At 41.6% G+C, this 23,299-nt stretch overlaps 1 protein-coding gene across 3 annotated transcripts in view; it reads right to left on the bottom strand.

Moving 5' to 3' along the window:
• The window catches only part of arfgef3 (ARFGEF family member 3), a 141,492-nt gene that overhangs the window by 41,448 nt on the left and 76,745 nt on the right, over positions 1-23,299 (bottom strand). For all 3 annotated transcript variants that reach the window (XM_056760656.1, XM_056760657.1, XM_056760655.1), the window contains exons 29-31: positions 11,858-11,972; positions 11,550-11,652; positions 11,103-11,234 (exon numbers count right to left, since the gene is read on the bottom strand). In XM_056760656.1, the coding sequence (XP_056616634.1) occupies positions 11,103-11,234; positions 11,550-11,652; positions 11,858-11,972 (350 nt within the window). The remainder of the gene's footprint in view (positions 1-11,102; positions 11,235-11,549; positions 11,653-11,857; positions 11,973-23,299) is intronic.

The following is a 23,299-nucleotide window of genomic DNA, read 5'->3' on the forward strand; positions in this document are numbered from 1 at the left end:
TCAGCTGTTTAATCAAAATGAGGCATTTTTGAAGAAACCTACCCACATCTATGGAGTGAAAAAAAACTTACAAATGAAGATAGAAGAATACGGTTTCTTTTGTTTAAAATCTGAGACTGTTCTTTCATTTGACATATTGTTTGTCCATATATTTTTTACAGAAAATTGAATGTGAGTCATTAAAGTTGGGTGAAAATGTTAAAAAGTTCTCACGGTGCACTCTGCTTCACCGTTACTCTGGGGGGGGACTGCTTGTGATGGCTCGAGCTTGTAGTCCTTCACAAACTCTGGAATTCCGAACCAGGCGAAGATGACCTTCAACCTCTCCACCGTCGTTGCTCTAATGAGTTTGGGTAAATTCACGACTTCAATGTATCTCGAAAAGTGGTCCACAACAACTAACTAATGACTTTCCTTACACTGAAATATATCTGCTGCAACCAACTGCCAGGGTCTCGCAGGTAAAGGCGATTGCATCAGTGTCTCTGTTTTCTGCTTTGAGTGCGGACAATAGACATCACATCTCTCGACTAGCTCTCGTATCTCCTCTATCACTCCAGGACACCACAGTCTTGCAATGTACTTTGTCATACCTTGATGGCCCTGATGAAGTGTCTCTAGCATCTCCCTCCGCATGGGCTCTGGTATCAGGATCCTCTCTCCTTTCATCAGGAACACGGTTGCTACATGGATATCTGTAGCAACGGTATTTGAGATTCACCTACAACTTTTCTGACGTTCAGGCCAGCCACTTTGTGAATACTGTTTCAGCTGTACACTCAGGGGTAATGAATATCATCCCTTTTCTCTCCCATGATGTAAAGAAGTGAGTTTTCCTGATAAGTGGAGGTTTTCTCGGCTAGGCCTGACGCTACTTTGAAGCGTTCAAAGTGGGGAATCCACTGAGACTACAAGCTCGGCTCATCAAAGTTGAAACTCCCCAGTGGCGCCAGCAGAATATCTGATCCATCGCTTCTTCTGTGTACACTGGTCCATTTAGTTCACTTCTGACACCATGTAACAGATTCTGTTCTCTAGAATCCATAGACATATGAGACACCACAGCCACAGTGTTGGTAGGATAATGGATGTCATGCAACATGACTATACCACCCAAAGTGTATGCTGATTATACAGAGTTTATGAATTGCTAGTACAGTTTCTTCATATTCAGTTCCAGGTAAACTGGTTGGGAGTACTTTCAATCCGGTAACACGGGTAACCATGCGACTAAAGCAACCTAGCTCACTGCTTGGACTGTGTCATTCCAAATCATGTCAATCCAGACACTCAAAAGACTGGTTTCCTGTTAAATCTGCTAAAAGTAGTTTTCTGTTAAATATGTTAAAACGTTTAATAATGTTTTTAAGTATTAAGAGTTTAGACTTCAGAAAATTTCACTTTCTGCTGTATCTTTAAATGTTTTGTATCTTTAGCTATCTCTATGAAATTCTATGTTCTTATCTCTTTTTAGATAAATTGAACATATTTTATAATTTAATTCTCTTATAGTCATTTCTTTTGTAACTATAGTTACATGTTAGGATGCACCAATGCATCCGGCGCCGATGCGAAAATCGGAGGATTTTGGATTATTTAACACCATAGGCGTTTACCGTTATTTAACACCAAAAGGCTGAGACCGATGGTTAATTAATTAACTGCATGGAGGTAATGAGTTGCATGTCTTTTAAATATCCAACGTTTTTCTCTGAGCAAAATAATTGAATATTTGCCAAAACAAGATACAATCTGTACAAGATATAGTTTTGTCAGACGTGCATTGGTAAAAGCAGTGCACTTCAGTGATTATGAGTATTTAGGAAAAATGTTTGCGGTCTTGGACATTTTTAAAATCTCGGATAAAGACAGATTTTTTAAAGACAGAGTTCTGCAGAAATATCGAGAGGGGGAAACACATCTAAGAGCTTCAACACATCCAACTTGATTTGCTACCTGAAAAAGCATCCTGAACATGCTGCGTTCCTCAGTACCACAGAAAAAAAAATGCCGCCTTCCAATGTTCAGACACCCCCTGTGGCTCAGATATTTAAAAAAGTAATGAAGTTTTCTCAAGACAGCATTTAAGCAAAAAGCATTACACATAACATCATGGTATTTATTGCACTAGATGACCAACTGTTTTCCGTCATGGAAAATGCAAGCCACGTTACTCCCTACCTAGTCGGAGATATTTCTCAGACATGTGTCTACCAGACATGCACAATGTTGAAGATACGACTCACGGAACAAATTGACAAGAGATGGGAATTTACAGGAAATCTCGCGATCAGCATTTATACACAACCTGTTTTAGACCCAGGTTATAAGAGCTTGTCATTCCTTGACAATGCCAAAGAGAAAATGCATACTCTACAGTGTCGGATCTGGCAGAAAGTTTATCTACAGAAGCAGCGCAATATAGGGATCATGACAGCATTAGTACAGTCTACAGAGAAGGGTGAGCCCGCACCATAAAAGAAAAACATCCATATATCCATGCTGATGGCCATTCATGAGGAGGAGAATCCAGGAGAGAAGAATGAAATAAAGATGTACTTGTCAGGCAAACAAAGGTTGATTCGGGACCGTTGACATGGTGGGAAAAAAATTAAGAACGATATCCAAAGCTAGCTTAAGTAGCTAAGCGCCTGCACTGTATCACATCCACACCATCAGAGCACAACGTTTCCAAGGCCGCTTCTTTGAGAATAAGTCAAGAAGCTCACTTCTTCCCAACAAGGTGGACAAGCTGGTGTTTTTGGCACGTAATATAAAAAAAAGGTCAGATTGGTGAAAACTCATCCGTCGGCTTTATATGGCAGTTTGCGCTGATATTTTTCTTGAATGTTTCCATTTGATTTGTATTGGTTCTGTTTAAATTATTTTCTCCACTCTTTGTTTCAAATATATTTGTTTTAAATAATTTAAGCAAACAACTTATAGGCTTTTCCTTTTGTATTCTCAGGTTTGCCGTTTAATTATTTTGTTTTCGTCAATTTAACTCTTCAATATCTTTGCCAATTGAAAGAACTGTTCCTCTTCAGTACTGGTGTGTCAATCAAGGTCACATTCAGTCTCTTGGCCTAACTGCACGCAAGTTTTTGTGTGCACAAGCACCATCAGTAAACGATTGTTTGGTGCTGCATCCAATGTGTTGGACATTAAAAGAAACCGACTGCACTGTGAAAAACCTTTTTCTAAAGCAGCAACCTTAATACAAATAATAATGATAACCACAGATATTTGATGTTCTGGTGTGTACCAAGCTCAAGCGCCAGCAGAAAACCATTGTTTAGTTCTGGCCAAAATATCTTGGAGGAAAAAAAATGAAACAAACCTCACTGCACTTCAACAGCACTGACTGAGTTATTAAAGAAATGTTCAAATAAGAAATGGTCAAATACGAGTAAATGTTGTTGATAAAATGAATATTGGATAGCAAAACTCACATTTGAAGATTGCCATGTTGTCATTGTTATTGTTTTTTTATTTTCACTTGTGCCTCTCTTAGAATGTTGGTCAGTTGAATGTTTAATGGATCCAATCCAAGTTCAGTCAAATTAAGTAATGCAGAAAAACGAGCTAGTATTGCATAGTACTGTATGCAATTGACCAATATCGGTATCAGTTTCTTGCATCCCTCGTGCATTGTTGTATCATTGTATGTTGTGCTTTAACCCAATTGCCAATGAAGGGGAGGTGTTTGTTCCTGCTTTGTTTTTTAGAGCATCGCCTGGATCAACGACTCAGGTCCTCGATTAGCCGAGCAGGGAGGATATGTAGTGAACCGCACTCAGCAATGTTGTCCAGTGCCAACTTTAATTGCTTTGTTTCTCTCTAACTGCCACAGTGGAGAAAGGTTTGCTAAATTGGGTCTAGATTTGGGTGGGCTAAAATAACAACTGTCCAAAGTGCCATCAGATAAGGCTGCTAGGACAACTGCCAGACACCTCTTACAGGTCAGGATGGACGACCTCAGTCTCCACCAGGATTTTGCCTAGCAGTCATAAAACTCCTCAGGAGCTCCTGATGTGGCATGTTATAAACCGGCCATATAGCAGCTGTTTATGCACAACATGGACAATCTATCACTTATTGAGCCAACTCTTGTTAGAGACATATGCATTATTAATTACAGCTATGTGTTATTGAACTGTTCACACCAAATGTCAATGATCAACAAATATTAGAATACATACATAAAGTTTACCATTGTGCTGTCATGTTTATACTCTATGGGCCCTATCTTGCACCCAGCGCAATTGACTTTGTACACCGACGCATGTGTCATTCCTATTTTGCACCCGCGCAAAGCGCGCTTTTCCCTCCACAGAAGCACGTCGCTAAACTAGTGAATGAACTTGCGCTCCCTGGGCGGTTCAGCGCAAAAAAGGAGGCGTGTTCCGGCGCAAACAATCCCTGGTGCTATTTTGCTGTTCCATTAAACAATTGCGCCACTGACCAGAAAAAACCTAGTCTAAAGTCAGTGGCGCGTTGTTCATTATGCTAGTTTAAGGGCGCATGCTTGACCATAATGTATAGCGTGCACAACGCGCATACACTTTGCTCATGTAATCTACACAGATGCAACAGTTATTTTTGCAAATCATAAATTGTTACACTAAAAAAATATTAACACATGAGATGACGGAAATCGTTGTGGCAAATTGTAGTAATTAAGGATCAGACCTGTTTGCCCAATAGTGGGAAGACATATATGTATATAAGGACATCTGACAAATTGGTTTGTCCGTCAAGAACCAGGAAAAAAAATCGACTGAAAAACTGAAAAAACTGAAAGACTGAAAAAAAAAAAGACTGTGAAATCACCTTTACCATAATGTAAGTACATTAAAAACCTTAGTCTTCAACTTACCAGTTAAGTTGAGCGTGCGCCTGGTAAATACGCCATAATAGTAGCAATCCATAATGGAACTTGCGCACCTGCTTTTAAAGGAAATGTTGGATGACGCTCTGATTAGTTTATTTCACGTTACGCCCAAACCACACCTATGAATAATGAAGCTACTTCAGACCAACCCATTTTAGATTTGCGCCGGGCGCAAGAGCCATTTATCCCGCCGGGAAAATAGCAACAGCGCCGAGACCCGCCCACAAAGTTACTTGCGCTTCGCGCTTTGACACTTGCGTTTCAGATCGTTAAAATAGGGCCCTATATCAATCATCCTCAATTGGCTGCCTAATAAACCATTTAAAACATTTGACTATTTTGGTTGTTTAAATTAAGTTGCGCGTCTTCACAACGGAGAATCACATCTCATGCGCTCTCAGGAACATTTATGTAATTTATAATTTGGCGCTATATTCTCTAATATCTTTATTTAGCGCCAAACATGCTTCATTTGAACTCTTTACACTCTGTGCGCTCTGCTTCCGTGCCGCCAAAGATGCTCCAAATGAGGAGCAGCAGAGCAGACATGTGCTTATTTTAACAACAGTAGTGCAGACACGCAGAGCAGGTTGATGGACACACAACAATAAACAAATGCAGCAATATTAAAGAATTTGTATATGTCAGTCTGTGTACTGTTTGCTGTATGTCTCCAACCTTTAAACCAGATTTGTGATATTTTACATTTACATTTACGCATTTGGCAGACGCTTTATGAACCATAACACTTTTAGCTACATTTAGCATTAACATTATTGATCAGCATCTACACACTTGTGACCCTGTGAGAACACAGGCTAAAGTCTCAATCTAATTAATTGTTTGATAATCAAAGATTCATTTCAAGCATTAATTTCACTAAGATTTAAAATGTCAGTATTCAGTCAATATTGGGGATATTTTGTATAGAAAACTGTAAAATGACTTTTGCTTGGTTTTCACAAGCAGGGTCACATTTTGTAATGAATATCGTTCTAATTAGGAGATTATTTAAAGATAGAAGTAGTTCTGGTATGAAAGACTCATTTAGAGAGTAACTATTTTCTGTTTATGATGAGAGCAATTTAATTGTAACATTACATTTGCTGTTTGTATGCCTGCAGTATTTTTTATTTACAAACATCAACTATCAGCCTTCTAAAGAGGGAATTCCCCTAAAGCCAAAGAGCCTACAATACATACATACATACTGTGGGTATCAAAATATAAAATAAATGGCCTGATAAAAGATCATATCTTTACAAAGAATACACTGTCTATCCAACTGAGCTAATTGTATTAAATATTTCTTTATTTTCAAAAAACATATTGTCCGGACCTCCTTCTAATTCGCAGTTTAATCCTATCCTATGCAAATGAGTTCCATACAGAGAAGGAATGGTGAGTGAGCCCCCTCTGACTTCAAAAGCAAATGACAGCATTGGAATGGAGAATTGCCAAATCAATCTCCTTATCTGAAAACAGAAAAAATTTACTTTGTTCTGAAACTCTCTGTTCTGAGTCTCATCCCAAGAGAGACTGTAACAGATACAATTAAGTCTCCATTCCAGAGAGGCAGTAACAGAACGGCCAAAGTTCTGGGACTCCAGCCCATTCAGCCCAGCCCATGAGACTGCAACAGATCAACTACATCCCGAGTCTACCGTCAATTGAGACAGCAACAAACGCCGGCAACAAGGTTGAGTTTAGGAGATCAAACCTTTACTTCAAGGTACCTTCATCTGCGCGTTCCAGATTGTTTAAAACCTTTCTCCACCAGTTTCCAGGTCTAATCTGTGTGTTCCAGATTGGTAGGACACTATGTTGCTTAAGGAGATTAGAGCTTTGTGTTTGAGGGTGCTACACTGAATCCATCTCCTTCCTCACTGCAGTACAGCCCAGTCTGACCAGTGGAAGACATTGCCACCACTGGACTACACACGACCGCAAAGGAACATAAACATCACTAATCATACCTCTTTCCAGATGTGTTTTAGTACCCTTTAATATTGCATAGCTGTATAATCTGTTCACAGATAATTCTTCAATTATTTGTTTTGACATAAGGTCTTAACCTTTTCAGAAACACTGAACATTCTGCCATTCATCAGTCACCTATATGTTTCTATTATATGCACTTTACCTTTCAACCTTTCTATACTCTAGCATTTTAGAACCATTTAGTAGTTGTTAGGTTTCTTGTATGTCTTTTGTTAATAAATTACATTGTATAACATCGGTGTCTTCCTTGTGTTGATAATACATTAAAGGGCTCTACAAGTTACTGTAGCTGAATCTCACAAAATCCTTCAGATAAACCAAGTGATTTACTTCCTACAATTTACATATTTTTCTTACTGTATGATCTATTTGGAAAATTTTTACTCTTAGGCTGAAATTCACCAGCTGGAGTTCCGATTTAGACTGAGGGAGTGTTCATTTGACACATACAGTGGGTACGGAAAGTATTCAGACCCCCTTAAATTTGTTATATTGCTGAAATCATTTAAGTTCTTTTTTTCCTCATTAATGTACACACAGCACCCCATATTGACAGAAAAAGACAGAATTGTTGACATTTTTGCAGATTTATTAAAAAAGAAAAACTGAAATATCACATGGCCCTAAGTATTCAGACCCTTTGCTCAGTATTTAGTAGAAGCACCATTTTGCTTTAATACAGCCATGAGATGCAACAAGTTTTTCACATCTGGTTTGGGTATCCTCTGCCATTCCTCCTTGCAGATCCTCTCCAGTTCTGTCAGGTTGGATGGTAAACGTTGGTGGACAGCCATTTTTGGGTCTCTCCAGAGATGCTCAATTGGGTTTAAGTCAGGGCTCTGGCTGGGCCATTCAAGAACAGTCACGGAGTTGTTGTGAAGCCACTCCTTTATTTTAGCTGTGTGCTTAAGGTCATTGTCTTGTTGGAAGGCAAACCTTCAGCCCAGTCTGAGGTCCTGAGCACTCTGGAGAAGGTTTTCATCCAGGATATCTAACTCGATTGCAACCAGTCGTCCTGTCCCTGCAGCTGAACCACCCCCCTACAGCATGATGCTGCCACCACCATGCTTCCCTGTTGTGACTGTACTAGACAGGTGATTAGCAGTGCCTGGTTTTCTCCACACATACCGATTAGAATTAAGCCCAAAAAGTTCTATCTTGGTCTCATCAGACCAGATAATCTTATTTGTCACCATCTTGGAGTCCTTCAGGTGTTTTTTAGCAAACTCCATGCAGGATTTCATGTGTCTTGCACTGAGGAGAGGCTTCTGTCGGGCCACTCTGTCATAAACCCCCGACTGGTGGAGGGCTGCAATGATGGTAGCCTTTCTACAACTTTCTGCCATCTCCCAAATACATCTCTGGAGCTCAGCCACACTGATCTTTGGGTTCTTCTTTTCCTCTCTCACCAAGGCTCTTCTCCCCCGATAGTTCAGTTTGGCCGGACGGCCAGCTCTAGGAAGGATTCTGGTCATCCCAAACATCTTCCATTTAAGTATTATGGAGGCCACTGTGCTCTTAGGAACCTTGAGCAGCAGAATTTTTTTTGTAACCTTGGCCAGATCTGTGCCTTGCCAAAATTCTGTCTCTGAGCTCTTCAGGCAGTTCCTTGGACATCATGATTCTCATTTGCTTTGACATGCACTGTGAGCTGTAAGGTCTTATATAGACAGGTGTGTGGCTTTCCTATTCAAGTCGAATCAGTATAATCAAACACAGCTGGACTCAAATGAAGGTGTAGAACCATCTCAAGGATGATCAGAAGAAATGGACAGCACTTGAGTTAAATATATTAGTGTCACAGCAAAGGGTCTGAATACTTAGGACTAAGTGATATTTCAGTTTTTCTTTTTTTAATAAATCTGTAGAAATGTCAACAATTCTGTCTTTTTCTGTCAATATGGGGTGCTGTGTGTACATTGAGGGAAAAAAATGAACTGAAATGATTTTAGCAAATGGCTGCAATGTAATAAAGAGTGAAAGATTTAAGGGGGTCTGAATACTTTCCGTACCCACTGTACATATACATATACACTTGAGGTCACGCGTGACCAAACTTATAACACCTCTTGTGTCTCGTGTATGGCTCACTACATTAAAGATCACTACACAATAACGGTTTAATATTTTTTAATAATGTGTTAAATAATCTGGTGATATCTTCATGGTGTTTTCACAACTTTTCTTTATTAGATGATCAAAAAATGATCCGATCTGTGACCTTGATCCGTTGCACGACTACTAACTGAACTGGCTGATTTGTAAAGTGCAATGACAACACCTTGGGCTGGAAAGCTGGGTTTTGCCAGAGCGTGACCTGATTGACCTCTGGCCCCCACCTGAGGCAGTGTGAACTCACTGACAGCACATTCACCTCGCCAACTTGTCTGGTTGACATTATCGCCAAAGGAAAGGCAAATCTCTCATATCTGGCAGTTGCTGATGTGGACCGGTTGTGAGAGTCAACAGGAGACTGAACCAATGCATACCCAGCCATCAGGTGGCCACTAAATATAGCCTGAACTTGCCTCCACACTCACCAAAAGTAGTGGAAAGGAGGGAAAAGTGTAGAGGAGGTTTGACCATTCGGGACCTCTATCTGGTAATTTTCATTCACTTCCACCAAAGAATATATGCTCGGCTCCACAGGAGTCATACTTCCTAGCCCCTTCACCTGGGCCTCCGCCATTGCTGCCAATATTTGGTCTACATGGTCAGGCCTGGAAACGGAGCTGAGCAAAAAGCAGAAAACACCACATCAGTTAAATCGGGACAATTAGGTATCTGGAAATCCCCAGATTGAGCAACTGGACGCCACAGGATGTTCGAGGGGGCAATCACAGGGGAGGGTAGGTCCAGATTTAACTAAGCAACAACTATCTTGATTGTCTCCAGCAGTAAAACACAACTGAAGAGCCAGTAGGCCTGAGCCCTCATCACTACAAGAATACCATGATGAAGCCTCAACTGATGGTACAAAATCATCCTGTTACTCTGCAATTTATAAATCAGAGGCCGCTATAGATCATCTGGTTTCTCTACAACAAATGAGTCCAAAGCCGCTATAGATAATCCTGTTTCTCTGCAACTAATGAGTCCGAGGCCGATATAGACAGTTCATCTAGCTCGTTCCTAGAACCCTCAGCTGCTGGCTTATACCCAGGCTGCGACGAAACACGTATAAATGCAGTCATTGCCTCATCCACATTTCTACTAGCGAAGGAAATTATATCGCCAATAAAGCCTGAATACCCTGTACAGATTAGATAATTCAGCCACCTGGTGGGATAGAGATGGGAGCACTTTTCTTCATTGGATGCCCTTCAGTTTTACTTGCTGGATACTTGATACCGGCCTGAACCTTAAATCTGGATGGTTCAGCAAAATCAAAGAGCTTCAGAATCAAACTTCATTAACCTCTGTTGCCTAACCTCCAAGGTCAACAGAATACATTCTGGACAAGGATCAGTTGTCCAAAATGTTGTCCTTCCTAAAATGTTCAATGGCTAAACAGGCAGGACATTCTATATATGCATCCCAGAGATTCATAGGGCCTGAACATGTGGAGAATGAGGCAGTCATGACATTTAACTCTCAGGGAAAATGAACCCTTGTTAACCAATGGGTTAAAACAAGCGGAATACCACCATAAACAAGAGCTGTTACCTAGTTACAATGCAACCGCACAAAATAAGTGATGCTCTGATACACCAATGACCAAAACACGCTGTAAAACATAAACCTTGGTTTCAATGCAATACAAACTTCAGAAAAATAAGGCCATCAACCAAAATTTTTGATGTTCCAGCATTGTATGTTTTGTAAAGTGTTCTTGGTTTAATTAAAATTGTAAGTTCAAGATTAAAACTCTTTATTTGCAGGCCACAAAGTCATACTCTCAAAGGGGGCCTTAAAAACGAAAAGGTTTGAGAACCATCGTAGAAGCCTATACAATTCATTTTAACCCCTATAACAAGGGGGTTAATATAATATTTTCCAACACATGTAATTGTTACCGTAGGATTGTTGTTGGATCCATAAGTGGATGTGTAGTCACACATTACAATGTTAACATATTATAGCTCATCATCTACTACAGCCAACTGTTTTTTTCCTAATGGTGTCAGTTTATACTGTACGTGGAGTCTATGTTGTAGAAGGCTGATCATGTGAGGTGTACAGATATTTGTGCTACATATACAGGCACCTGCTGGGCCATGGCACGGATCCTCATGTACTCTGCCTCTGCTGAGGGGGATTGTGAGGGGGCCGCCACTTTCACTTCACATGCATCTCCTGTGAAACTGTCTGAACCACTCCGGAAACATGTCAGAAGATTCTACCAGAGAGAAAGAAGGCAATCATTATATCATTTCAGAAGAGATTTTCCGCACCCGAAAGCATGTTTTTTATATGTTTATGTTGAGTTTTTATATCCTTGAGACAAACCATGTGCTAATTCATCATTATAAACTATTGCTGAGTATGTTCCCCATAAAACTGAATTTTCCCAAAGACAGTTGGGAACAGCAACAAATGCTGTTTGAAACTGCCCGTTTTGTGATGTCATCAATCTGTCATCTAATTTGACCCTATGGGTCAGCTCTTACAGCCACATATATGCTGGATGTGTAGGATTGTGCATCATAAACACCTTTACAGGCTCCAGGGTGGCAGAAAATGCGTCTTGTAAAGCACAGCTCGATAACCTCCACATCTCTTCAGTAAAAACAGGACCCCCTGTTACCAGAACATACCTGAACACAAACAGAAATTACAGTTACAAAACGCTCTAAACATGTCCACTGCTATGTTACAGGAGCCACAATACAGATCAGACTTATCAAATTTTACAGAATAACTTGAATTTTTCAATGAAAATAAGTATTCTAGATATTTTCTCCTAACACCTAATACAGAAACAACCCACTTTGGGAACAATCTTTAATAAAATGCCCACACCTGATACAGGAGCAGCCCACTCTGGATATGATCTCAGCTGGCTCGGCTACACATGACACCAGCAGTTTAAAGAGATCTTTCAGCATCAGGTTGATAAAATTTTCATAGCCAATATCTACAAACACATGAATGCATAATGTTACATAATGTACATCATAGAACTTCTTATATACAGTACCCCTCATTATTATTTGCACCCTTGGTAAATATGAGGATATGTGTGATATTCACCCTACGTCACATTGCTTTCCTTCATTGAAATGGTGGAATATTGAAGATTTGGTAAAATAAAAGATCAAAACGAGAAACAATGTAGATTCATTTTTACAGCCTTTGCTCATATTTACCAAGGGTGCCAATAATAGTGGAGGGTACTGTAGATACTAGTTCTACAGTTTCACAACCTAATAAATTAGGTATCAACTAGATTGTTAGCTTCAGATTTCTTTAAATTTCTGTAGTTAAAGGTTTATTATTCTCTTGTCATATTGTGCAGTACCGATTATCACTACTGTAACAGGTAGTTTTCCATATATTTGTTTACATTTTTAATTTTCTATAAAAATATGCTTCATTAATGTCTAATTAGGTAGGAGGAAAAATGTTGCTTAAGCACCATGTCTTCTCCTTTTTTCAGCAAAGCATGCTTTGGTATTGAGAGATTCAAAGATTTGAAGTTAAGGCAGCCATTCCCCGCGGTCGCATTTTTCAAACTTTATTTAGTGTGTAATATTGCTATTACAGCATAAATAATACCTGCAAAGGATAAAGCTCAAAGTTAAATGGCAAGCAAGATAATGTCTTTAACCAAATTCACTTTTCACGGTGTAGTAGAGTAGGCGGGGCGAGACCGTGGTTCGAGTCCGGTGAGTAATTGTGAATAAGCGCCAGCTGTGCGCACACCGGGCTCGAATCACGTAGGAGATGGGAGCATAAAAGGAACGAGCGACCGGACCGTCGAAGAGAGAGGACCGGGCCCGAACTTATGTTATGTTTGTATTTATATTATGTTTTGTTCGCCGGCGGTCGTACGTGAGGGGCCGCCGGCTGTTATATTACTTTATTAAATGTTTAAATGTTTGCCGGTTCCCGCCTCCTTCCTTCCATTTTATTGAGATTTGTTACATTGGTGCCGAAACCCGGGAGGAAGGAGAGACATGCTGTCGGAGAGTCCTCGCCGCCGAGTGGCCTCGCGGTGCCGGAGAGTTCGGGCAGCGCGGACGAAGGGCGTCCGCCAGTGGCTGCCCGAAGCGGTGGCTCTGGGGAAACGGAAGTGCACAGTGCGGCCACCGTCAAAACTTCGGTGGAACGGCGACCTTTGCTGCCGCGCCCCTGGGTCGAGGTGGGGTGGCTTTCGTCCAAGCGGGAGCGGGGGGGTTGCCGCCGTCCGCCAGAGGCCGGTGCCTGCGTCCGTCCGCCCAAGGGGGAGGAACAGGGGACGGGGAACCCGCCCCGACTCCCGGATAAAGGAGGAGCCACCGCCGGCCGCCAGGGGGCGGACGGTCGAGCCACCGCCGGCCGCCAGGGGGCGGACGGTCGAGCCGTCCACCGAAGCCCCAGGGCCACCGCAAGGCACCGCGAAGGAGAGTACTCCGGCTGGTTGAGGAACGAGCGGCAGCATGTCGGGGAACCGGATTTTTTTTCCGCTCTCCCCTCTCTCTTTCCGGTCGCTCCGAGGGCTCCCGTCTCCGTTGTTTCGTCTCGTCGCTGCATACCCCCCACCCCACCCCCCCCGAGGGAGGGGGAGGGAGCTTGCACAGTCGCGGGGGTACCCCCCGGCCTGTGAGGGGTGATGGGGGTATGTAGTAGAGTAGGCGGGGCGAGACCTTGGTTCGAGTCCGGTGAGTAATTGTGAATAAGCGCCAGCTGTGCGCACACCGGGCTCGAATCACGTAGGAGATGGGAGCATAAAAGGAACGAGCAACCGGACCGTCGAAGAGAGAGGACCGGGCCCGAACTTATGTTATGTTTGTATTTATATTATGTTTTGTTCGCCGGCGGTCGTCCGTGAGGGGCCGCCGGCTGTTATATTACTTTATTAAATGTTTAAATGTTTGCCGGTTCCCGCCTCCTTCCTTCCATTTTATTGAGATTTGTTACACACGGACTACAGAGAACGGGTGGAATTGACAATAGCACTCTACTTCCCAGGTACATGATGTCACTATTCCGAGTGCTTTTAATAACCTCCGCCCAAAGGAATATGGCAAAAAAGGAGAATACCATCCTAAGAGAAGAGGAACAGCCGTTGGAGTAGTGTTTGGTAATCAGAGATTGTAAACATTTGACTGAGCTATGTGTGTATTAACCCCTTCATGCACTTTCTAGTAACAGTAATACAGTTTATTTAATGTTGATTGTGATTTTTAGTCATTGAATACTGTTTTGTGTTTGTATCTTTTAGTTTCACACTTTTTTGCATTAATTCCTTGTCAAATACAACAACTCTCTGTTCCTTGTAGGAAGTGATGCAAGAGAGAGTTTAGCTGGCTGTGAATCTCAATGTAGGACATGGGGTCACAGTGGGTGCAACAGTACAGTGACGCTGACCAGGTCTGTCGTGATTGGTTCCCCGCGTAGTGTGTGTGTGAGGATGTCCCAACCATACCAAATCAGCGAGATCCGCTCCTCAAGCAGCTATTATTGGTCAGTCCCCCTCTCAGTGCACCTGAATTCGGAATTCATAAGCTTTGCCTTTAACTAATAAACATTAACAATGGCGTCAACTTCACTTCATCAGTTAAAAACATGGGGATCAATCGAAGTGTAACTGAGGTTTGCTAGTGCATACGCAAACGTCAATCTTTGTTAGAGATCACATTCTATTTGACTATGGCGAGGGAACATGACACCGGCCCAAATGCCGTCAGACCGATTATATTATCACTAATAACAGAAGCGTTAGTTTTGCCATTTTATATTGGATCAGAGTTGGATAATAAAACAAGCAGATTGACCAGGAGACTGCAAGCAGGACTTCAGAGGACATTTTATAGAAGTGTTTTAGACCGAGGTATGCGCACACACGCACAAAATATCAGTGTATTACACAGAACCGCTTTCACAGCCGATGTTAAAGTCATGGAATCTATTTGACTGTTGGTTATCTTAGAATGTGTGTCGCTGAATTCTTATTGCCAGCTGTAGGACTGTGATAAAAGTGATAGTAAGTAACGCTAAGTAGTTGCACAAGATGAACATTTCCCCAAGACTTTACTTAGCTGTAACACGTTAACACAATTTAGCATCCATAAACACACTCTAGATTACCTAAATAATCAGATACACCATGTCTACGATAAAACTTAGAAACTTACACATTTTGCCACTCAAAGGTGATCCAAACGATAGGAATGGCTTTAGAGGGAGAGAGAAGCACCCTTCCATGTGCCATTGTCATTCTCGAAAACACTTGTTCTTCTCTTGCCACCCCATGTAGCTAACTACTACTACAACTATAGAACTAACGCCCTCTAGAGGACTGGATAAACAGCAATATATTAACAGCTCCACTACAGGTACCAATTTCCGTTTCGGAAGGCGGGACTTTGAAGAAACCGGACGAAATCCAGTCATTTTGTGAGAAGAGAGACAGCGGTGGACGATAGACTTGAAATATGGGAAATATAAAGGGTTATTTTAAACTAGAAACACCCCAAAAACACAATCAAAGCTTCGAAAACAGGAGAAAATGGCCTTTAATGCTTCTAAACATAACAGATCTTGTTTTTTAAATGCCTTAAAGAAAATGTATCATGTTTCACATGTTTCACAACGCCGGTGAGGCATTGTGTGTGTATATGAAAGCCACAAGACCTTGAATATGGCACATCATGTGTGTGCGAAATCGAAGGATTAGATTTAAGCATTTGCAAACATAGACAGTGCTAGAAAATGTACCGTTATCCAGTCATTTGTGTGTTTGTGTGTTGCAGTGACAGAAACGGCGATATTCAAAGTCTGAAGGTAGTAAAGCCTGTGTTTATTTTATTAAGAAAATGTAGGCTAATCTGGCCAAAGACAAACTTTTGTTTTATAAATAGATGTTGCTTTAAAAGCATTTTACGATCAGCGTATTATTGTACCCACAGAGATTGGCAGATTAGTTCTATCGTCCCTGAATCTGATAACATCATGCTCAAAACAAAGAATTAGAGTAATTAAAGTGTCGATCGGGTGCGGATATCTATATCAGAGAAAATTATACGTGCGGGGCGGGTGGATGATTTATTTGAAGCAGCGGTTGCGGATGACATTTTAGCTCATCCGCGCATCTCTTATTCCATTCCATTCCATTTTCTACCGCTTATCCGAACTACCTCGGGTCACGGGGCGCATTTCTTATTGTTCTGTTAAATTAATAAATTTGCCATTGCTATTGAACATGATCCATTGTTGTGTTTAAGGACATTTTGGTTAGCGTGATTTAGCAATTATGAACGGCGGGCCGACCGTGGACCACCAGTAAACATTATTGATAATCCGCTGGAACGATGAGCAAAAAGCCGGTGGACCACAGTCGGTCCGCCACTGGGCCGCTGGCCTTATGTTAGCTGGGAAACTTTTTCTCACCCTCGAACACTCTGACTTGTCATGTAAAAGGTAAGACAATGGTTTGCCTGGTAGCCACCGAGCTACTGCTGTTCTCACGAATCCCCTCTGTATATTTTGTATGCTTCTCTTACCGCTTCAGAGGATTGTTCAATGCACCCGTAAAAGCCCTTCGCAATGGACATAAAGGGCATTGAAGTGCACTAAACGTAACTACGCAAATCTCATGATTGCGGTTAAATAACCCTTCAAACTTCCGTAGTAAGTTTTGTCCTTGTATGATGAAGCTGCAAATTTGTGTTCTAAAGTTAACTTCAGGATCAAACTTCAGCCGATTTCCTATGTGCAGGGAGTAGAGAGCAGTGAACACTGTGTGGGGATCATGTCAATCGGACACATTTCATTTATTGAGCACTGGTAATTTAAATCAGGTGTGTTAAACGAGAGAGACGCAAAATATGGGGTATGCGAGGACCAGATAAAGAGCCGCTAGCGCTATGTTCATGTTTGCTAAAAGGTTGAAATGAGCTGTATAATACAGGTGTATCATTTTTAGTACCTATAAATATCTACATGTATAGAAACCTACTTTACAACTTTACAGAAATTATGTTGGTTCCGAACCGAAGGGCGCCATGCATTTTACCACTAACGTAACGACTTAACACCCGTCTTTGGATCATGTCAGGTTTAGCCGCGAATATGTAAACAACAGCCGCTAACATGCTAAGCGAATAGTCATCACAAGTCTGCGGTAGTGCGTGAATCTGCTATTTACCTTGTTTTATCAGTTGAACTGGACTGTTGCCTGTAGTTAGTTAAGATTATTTTAGCTTGTTTATTTAGCTATTTGTTGACTGATGGTGTTTTTGTTCCGCTGGTACTGAAGTCACATTAAATTGCCGTTAGCCGCTCGTTACGGCTTGACATTATCATTTTGCCCTTAAAAGCAGTGGCCCATTCAAGTCGTTCAGGCTTTGATTTGCTAATCGAGAAGGCAAGTGTATTTTAACTTCCCGCTTACTCTGGTTACTTAGGAGAATCGAATAGTCATCACAAGTCTGTGGTAGTGCGTGAGTCTGCTATTTAACTTAACTCAACTTTTTTTTTTTTTTCATTGTTACAAAGCAGCTGTACATGAGACATATTGACTATAAGTAAATCAACTAAAGTTATATACCTGTAAAAAAAGAAAAATGTGAAAACACAAAAGACAGACATATCCACATACATACGCTGCACACACACACAATATGCACACATACTTACTCACATCGACATACAGACACACACACACACACACACACAGACAAGCACACGTACGCGCACACACACAGACAAGACACAGACAGACACCCACGCATGCACAGTGAAGCACACATTAAAGATAAAGGAGAAAGAAACACTGGACATATATTAATCGGACTATAAATTCCTATATGCAAAATAATTATGTAAAACTTTAACATTTAAATCCTAAAGCAGCCCCCCGGCCAGGCAAATAGTGCAAAACAGTATGCAAATGGTGACGAGGAACCCCAAACTCCAATCGAGAAAAAAAACTCAGGAGAACCCAGGCCTAAATCTAAATCCATGGTCCTGATTCTGCTAGACCTATCTGCAGCATTTCACACTGACAATAACCAGATACTTCTAGCAACCCTGTCATCTCTAGGAATCTCAGGCTCTCCTCCCCTGCTGGTTCAAATCTTACCTCTCCAGCATATCCTTCAGGGTGTCATGGAGGGGCTCGATGTCCACTGCTTACCACATGATCACTGGGGTCCCTCAGGGATCGGTGCTTGGACCACTGCTTTTTTTCCCATCTACACAACATCCTTGGGACCCGTCATATGGGCACATGGCTTCTCGTATCACTGTTATGCTGACGACACCCAGATCTATATCTCGTTTCAACAAGATGGTACCACTGTAGCAGCTCGCATTAAAGCCTTCCTAGAGGACATCTCAGCTTGGATGAAAGAGCATCACAACGCGGTCTTGCCGATATGCCTTATTCAACGTTAGAAAGGTTAGACTGTATCTCACTGAGCATGCGTCTCCTTTAACAAATCGTTCGTCCGTGGGCTCAAGAAATCAGTAACGGGCAACAGCAACTGTTAGTAATGCGCTCACGTTGTGTGTGTGTGTAAACTTGTCAATGAGGATCTGGATCGTGCTCGTCCGTGAATACGCGGAAGTGGGAAACATCTGTGACATGTGAGGGATATTACTGTTGTTATTACATATTTCATTACGTGTTTCTTATGTTGTGAAGATATATTTTTGTTTCATACATTCATTCATAGTGTGGTCTGCACTGTGAAAGCAGTGAGGGCCTGTGTGCGATATTGATGTGTGTAAAAGAGTGGGGGAGGTATGTGGAATGTTGTTTTTTCAGGAATGTTTTGCAGGAACCAAATGTACAAAGCAGAAGTTGATGATTGGTGGAAACAAGGGAGACCCTCGGCCCCTGCAGAAGAGAGATCGTCGAGACATACCATATATATTGTGTGACTATGTACTGTGGAGGTCTTTGAAAGGACAGAGGAGTGTTCGTCCAACAACCCAGCATGCTGTATTTTTTGTTCTCTGATTAATAAACCTCATTTTATTGGAAATCGTCTCCCTTCAATTTTTGAATATGCAGGACGCCTAAAAAGTCCAACAATTTGGTGAACCCCGACACGTGATTGGAGAAAAAAGACGATTTCTGAACGAATTGACAAGTCAGGCGTGAATGAGATGGAATTAGATTCAACACATTGGGCGCCCTTACAAATAAAAGGTAAGCAGAGACCTGTTTATTCGAATTCTGCTATTGAAAAAAACAAATTAAATGTGTTGGATTTGATGAATGTCTCACGAAAAACGCATGATTGAGGTTTATTGATCAGATTAAATTTGGGTTAGAGCCCTTGGCTTTTAAAAAAACCATAAATTTGGGTTAGAGTCCCAATTTTGGTTAGAGTCCCTTGGTTTTTAAAAAAACAGATTTGGGTTAGAGTCCCAATTTGGGTTAGAGTCCCTTGGTTTTTTTAAAAACATAAATTTGGGTTAGAGTCCCAATTTGCGTTAGAGTCCCTTGGTTCTGGAAACCATAAATTTGTAGAATTGTAAAATAATATTTTCTGTGATTTCTTTGGTACATTTTTATTTTTCTATGTATTAAATCGTGTGTGTATGAGCGAATTAAAATCCTGTTAGGAAACAGGTCACCTGGGGGGTATGAATGCGTTGTGATATATTTTTATGTTGTTGTATATTGTATTGTGACGACAGAAAAATCCAGGAGTGAGGGAGAGAGAGAAAAAAACCTCAGCCTGTGAGACTCTGTGTGTGTGTGTGTGTGTGTGTGTGTGTGTGTGTGTGTGTGTAACAGAGGGTGTGAGTGTGTGTGTATGAAAAAAGATGAATGCAAAATATGGTGTGCATTAGGGTTTAACAGAAAAACTATTTGAGCACATGAGAGAAGCAGTGTGTGTGTGTAGAAGATAGGAGTGGAGTCAGATAAAGATTTGAAGGACGTAGAGTATTTGTGAGTTTGGCTTACAGTGCACGCATGAGACTTAATGGCAGCCGAAAAATAGAGCTGCTTTGATTAAAGCATGAAGAGCATTGTCAAATGGAAAAATGGAAGATATATTTTGCTGATTATAAATATGTTTTAAAAATTGTGAGATACTTTTATGGTATGAAGTCGGTAGAATGTACCCAGAAAAAAAAATCAAAATCTCAGACCATAAGGCCTGAGTGTGTGTGTGCTGGAATCTGTGAGAAGTGATTTATTAGACCGCAGAAGGGCCTCTGGAGTGTGTGGGTATTCTGCGTGCTTTGAGCGTATGAGACCAGAGTGCTGTTGTGGGAAAAACTGTTTTGCATTGAGTGTAAAGTGAAAAGCATTGCTGGATTGTGAAATGTGAATTATTATAATTATTCTATTGATGTTTTAAAGGCGTATGGCTGGAATTGAACTGCTAGATGAGGAAAGCTTACACTCATATTTTGAGAGAGAAAGAATGGCAGAATATGAAAAGGAATGTGAAGAATAGACCAGTGGCAAAGTGTAGTGGATATGTTAATAGCTCAGGCGGAGCCTAAGTGTCATAAAAAGGAGAAGAAAATATGGGAGAATAAATGGAGTCAGATATGTATAGAGAATGGATGGAATACGCCCGACAAAATGTCAGTGCAACTGGCACCAAAAATTAGGGATATGGAAAGAAGAGCTCATGTTAGACTAAAGAGGCATGTAGAGGAGAAAGGCAAAGTAAAGTGGATTAATAGGGGTAAACATTCAAATCAAGAAGAAGAGTATAGACCAGATCTCAGGTTATGGACGCGAATTGCACTTAATGCAACGGCCCTCAGTCCTGCTAAAACCAAGAGTTCAGGGGACGATGCAAAGATAGTGAAGGCAGACAAAGAAATGACAAAGAAGTCAGGAAGTGCAAAGGGTGACGCCTCTGATCAGGCAGCATATTCCCCGCCCCCAAAAATATACCCGGACTTGCAACTATTGACAAAACCCCCACCGTATGAGACAAACCTGCAGCAAGTTATGGTAAAAGTTAACCAAGGAGACTTAGATGTAGAATTGCCTGAAATCGGCTGAAATAAATGAATTGAGACAAAAATTACACCAACTCGCAAGATTAGTCAATGAAACACCACAGCAGTGAAGAGACCCCAGAGAGAAGAACAGGAAGAACACATTCCACAAGGGGAGGGGGAAGAGGCGTGTGGAGAGCTAAAACATCACCACACATCCCCTGTTTCATTGCATAGCCGACAGAGTTTAGATAGTGATAAAGACGACGAGACAACAAATATGGATGTGACTATTAAAGAAACAATGTTATGAGAAACAATGCTCTGCACACAAACTGCAACTAGACTTAGCTAGAGCCAATGGGCAAAAGAAGACTAAACAAATTCAACTCAACTCAACTTTATTTATATAGCGCTTTTTACAATTTTCATTGTTACAAAGCAGCTGCACATGAGACATATTGAATACAAGTATGAATTCGAAAGCAGCCCACCCGGCCAGGCAGATAGTGCAAAACAATATGCAAACGGTGGTGAGGAACCCAAAACTCCCATCGAGAAAAAAACCCTCAGGGGAACCCAGGCCCAACCAGGGGATTCCAGTTCCCCTCTGGCAAAAGCTGCTGCCTCTGCACAAGCTCAACAGTGCTTGCACAACAAGGCTTAATAAAATATAAAAATTAAGGATTTAAGATTATCATTAACAATCTAATAGCATTTTAAATGTTGTTGGAAAAACAAAATTGTCGCGTCCTTTATCCAGCTCTATCCTCTTAGCTCTTTTCAGGTCACCGCTTCCCATTCTCAGCTCTGCCATCAGGTCTGGGCATGAACTGCATCCTGCGGTAACCTTGGAACAAAGAGACAAGACTGGCTGAGAGTAGAGTACTGTTCTGCACTCTTTGATGCAACAAGTACATCATTTGTTGTTAGATGTGTTCCTGGTTCCGGTTGATCTTGTGGTGCTACTGATCATTGGATAAGAGATTGCCCCACACACCTAGGGGAAGGCCAAGCTACAGGGCCACCTGCAGGGGGATGGGGTCCTCGCAGAGGTGGACCTGGTGGTCGTGGCAGGGGACCACATACCCCACAATACCCGGGGCAACAACTCTCGTCGCCACCCAACCTACAGGCGCCCATGCACCCAATATGGGGCCCGGGGGGGACGCGGAGGAATGTTGAAGGGGCCCACAGAGAACCACCATGAGGGGAATGGCTGAGCCCTTCATGGAAATAGTGGTTAACAACAGACCACTACAAGCTCTGGTGGACACTGGAGCAACATACTTCACTGTATCAAGAGGTACTATAACACAAAATGATCTGAGTGATAAAACAGTGGGAGTAATGGGGTTCTCTGGTGGGTTGGAAAAATGGCAAATGACAAAGAAATTAACAGTGCATGTTGCAAATCAGAGCTTACCGCACTCATTCTTGTACTCCTCTAATGCTCCTGTACCCTTATTAGGTAGAGATCTACTTATCAAGCTAGGAGCCAGCATTTAATGTGTAGTGTCATTGTATAACAATCACTGGACATGGATAACAGACATAGATATTTTCTTACCGCCCATTCACCCCCTACATTGCACACTGTTCTATGACAGAAATGACAACGTTATGTACCATGAGCTGTTTAATAGCATAGAAGGAAACAGATGGCGTCTCACAGGTGACATATCTATGGCACTGCATCCAGGCCATGAAGCAAGGGAATTAGGAGGTATACCTAAAAAACTAAGAGCTGTTGCGGATTGGGAGCCCACTGACATCAACATGGTCATGTGTTCGCCAAAAACAGAGTCCTATTGGGTGCGGGCGACTACAGAAGACATGGGGATTTTGACACATACACAGATCTCTAGGAGCCATGGAAGAGAGCAAACAGATGGCCCAGGAGCTGAGCAGTTTATTGCAGTACAACCATCTGACTTATGGTCCCAGGGACCAACAGATGTTGGTCTATGTAGTATCAAACCTATAACATTTGACTTGTCATCTAGAGACCCAGTCTGGGTACCAAAATATCGTAACAAACCTGAGGCAGAAGAGGGTATTGCATCCACTATCAAGGGACTCCAAGAGAGGGGGGTAATCACCCCTTATAAATCTCCATGGAATAATACTATTTTCCCAGTACCAAAACCAGCCACCAACAAGTACAGACTTGTTCATGACCTCAGACGAATAAACAGTATGGTAGTGACGCCCACGTTAGTGGTTCCTAATCCATATATTACCCTCTCAAATTTGACCCCAGCTCACCAGTGGTTCACCTGCATTGACCTGGCAAATACATTTTTCTGTATACCACTGCCTGAGGACTGTAAGTCATGT

The sequence above is a fragment of the Triplophysa dalaica genome, chromosome 11 (genome assembly GCF_015846415.1).
Source record: "Triplophysa dalaica isolate WHDGS20190420 chromosome 11, ASM1584641v1, whole genome shotgun sequence".
Lineage (NCBI taxonomy): Eukaryota > Metazoa > Chordata > Actinopteri > Cypriniformes > Nemacheilidae > Triplophysa > Triplophysa dalaica.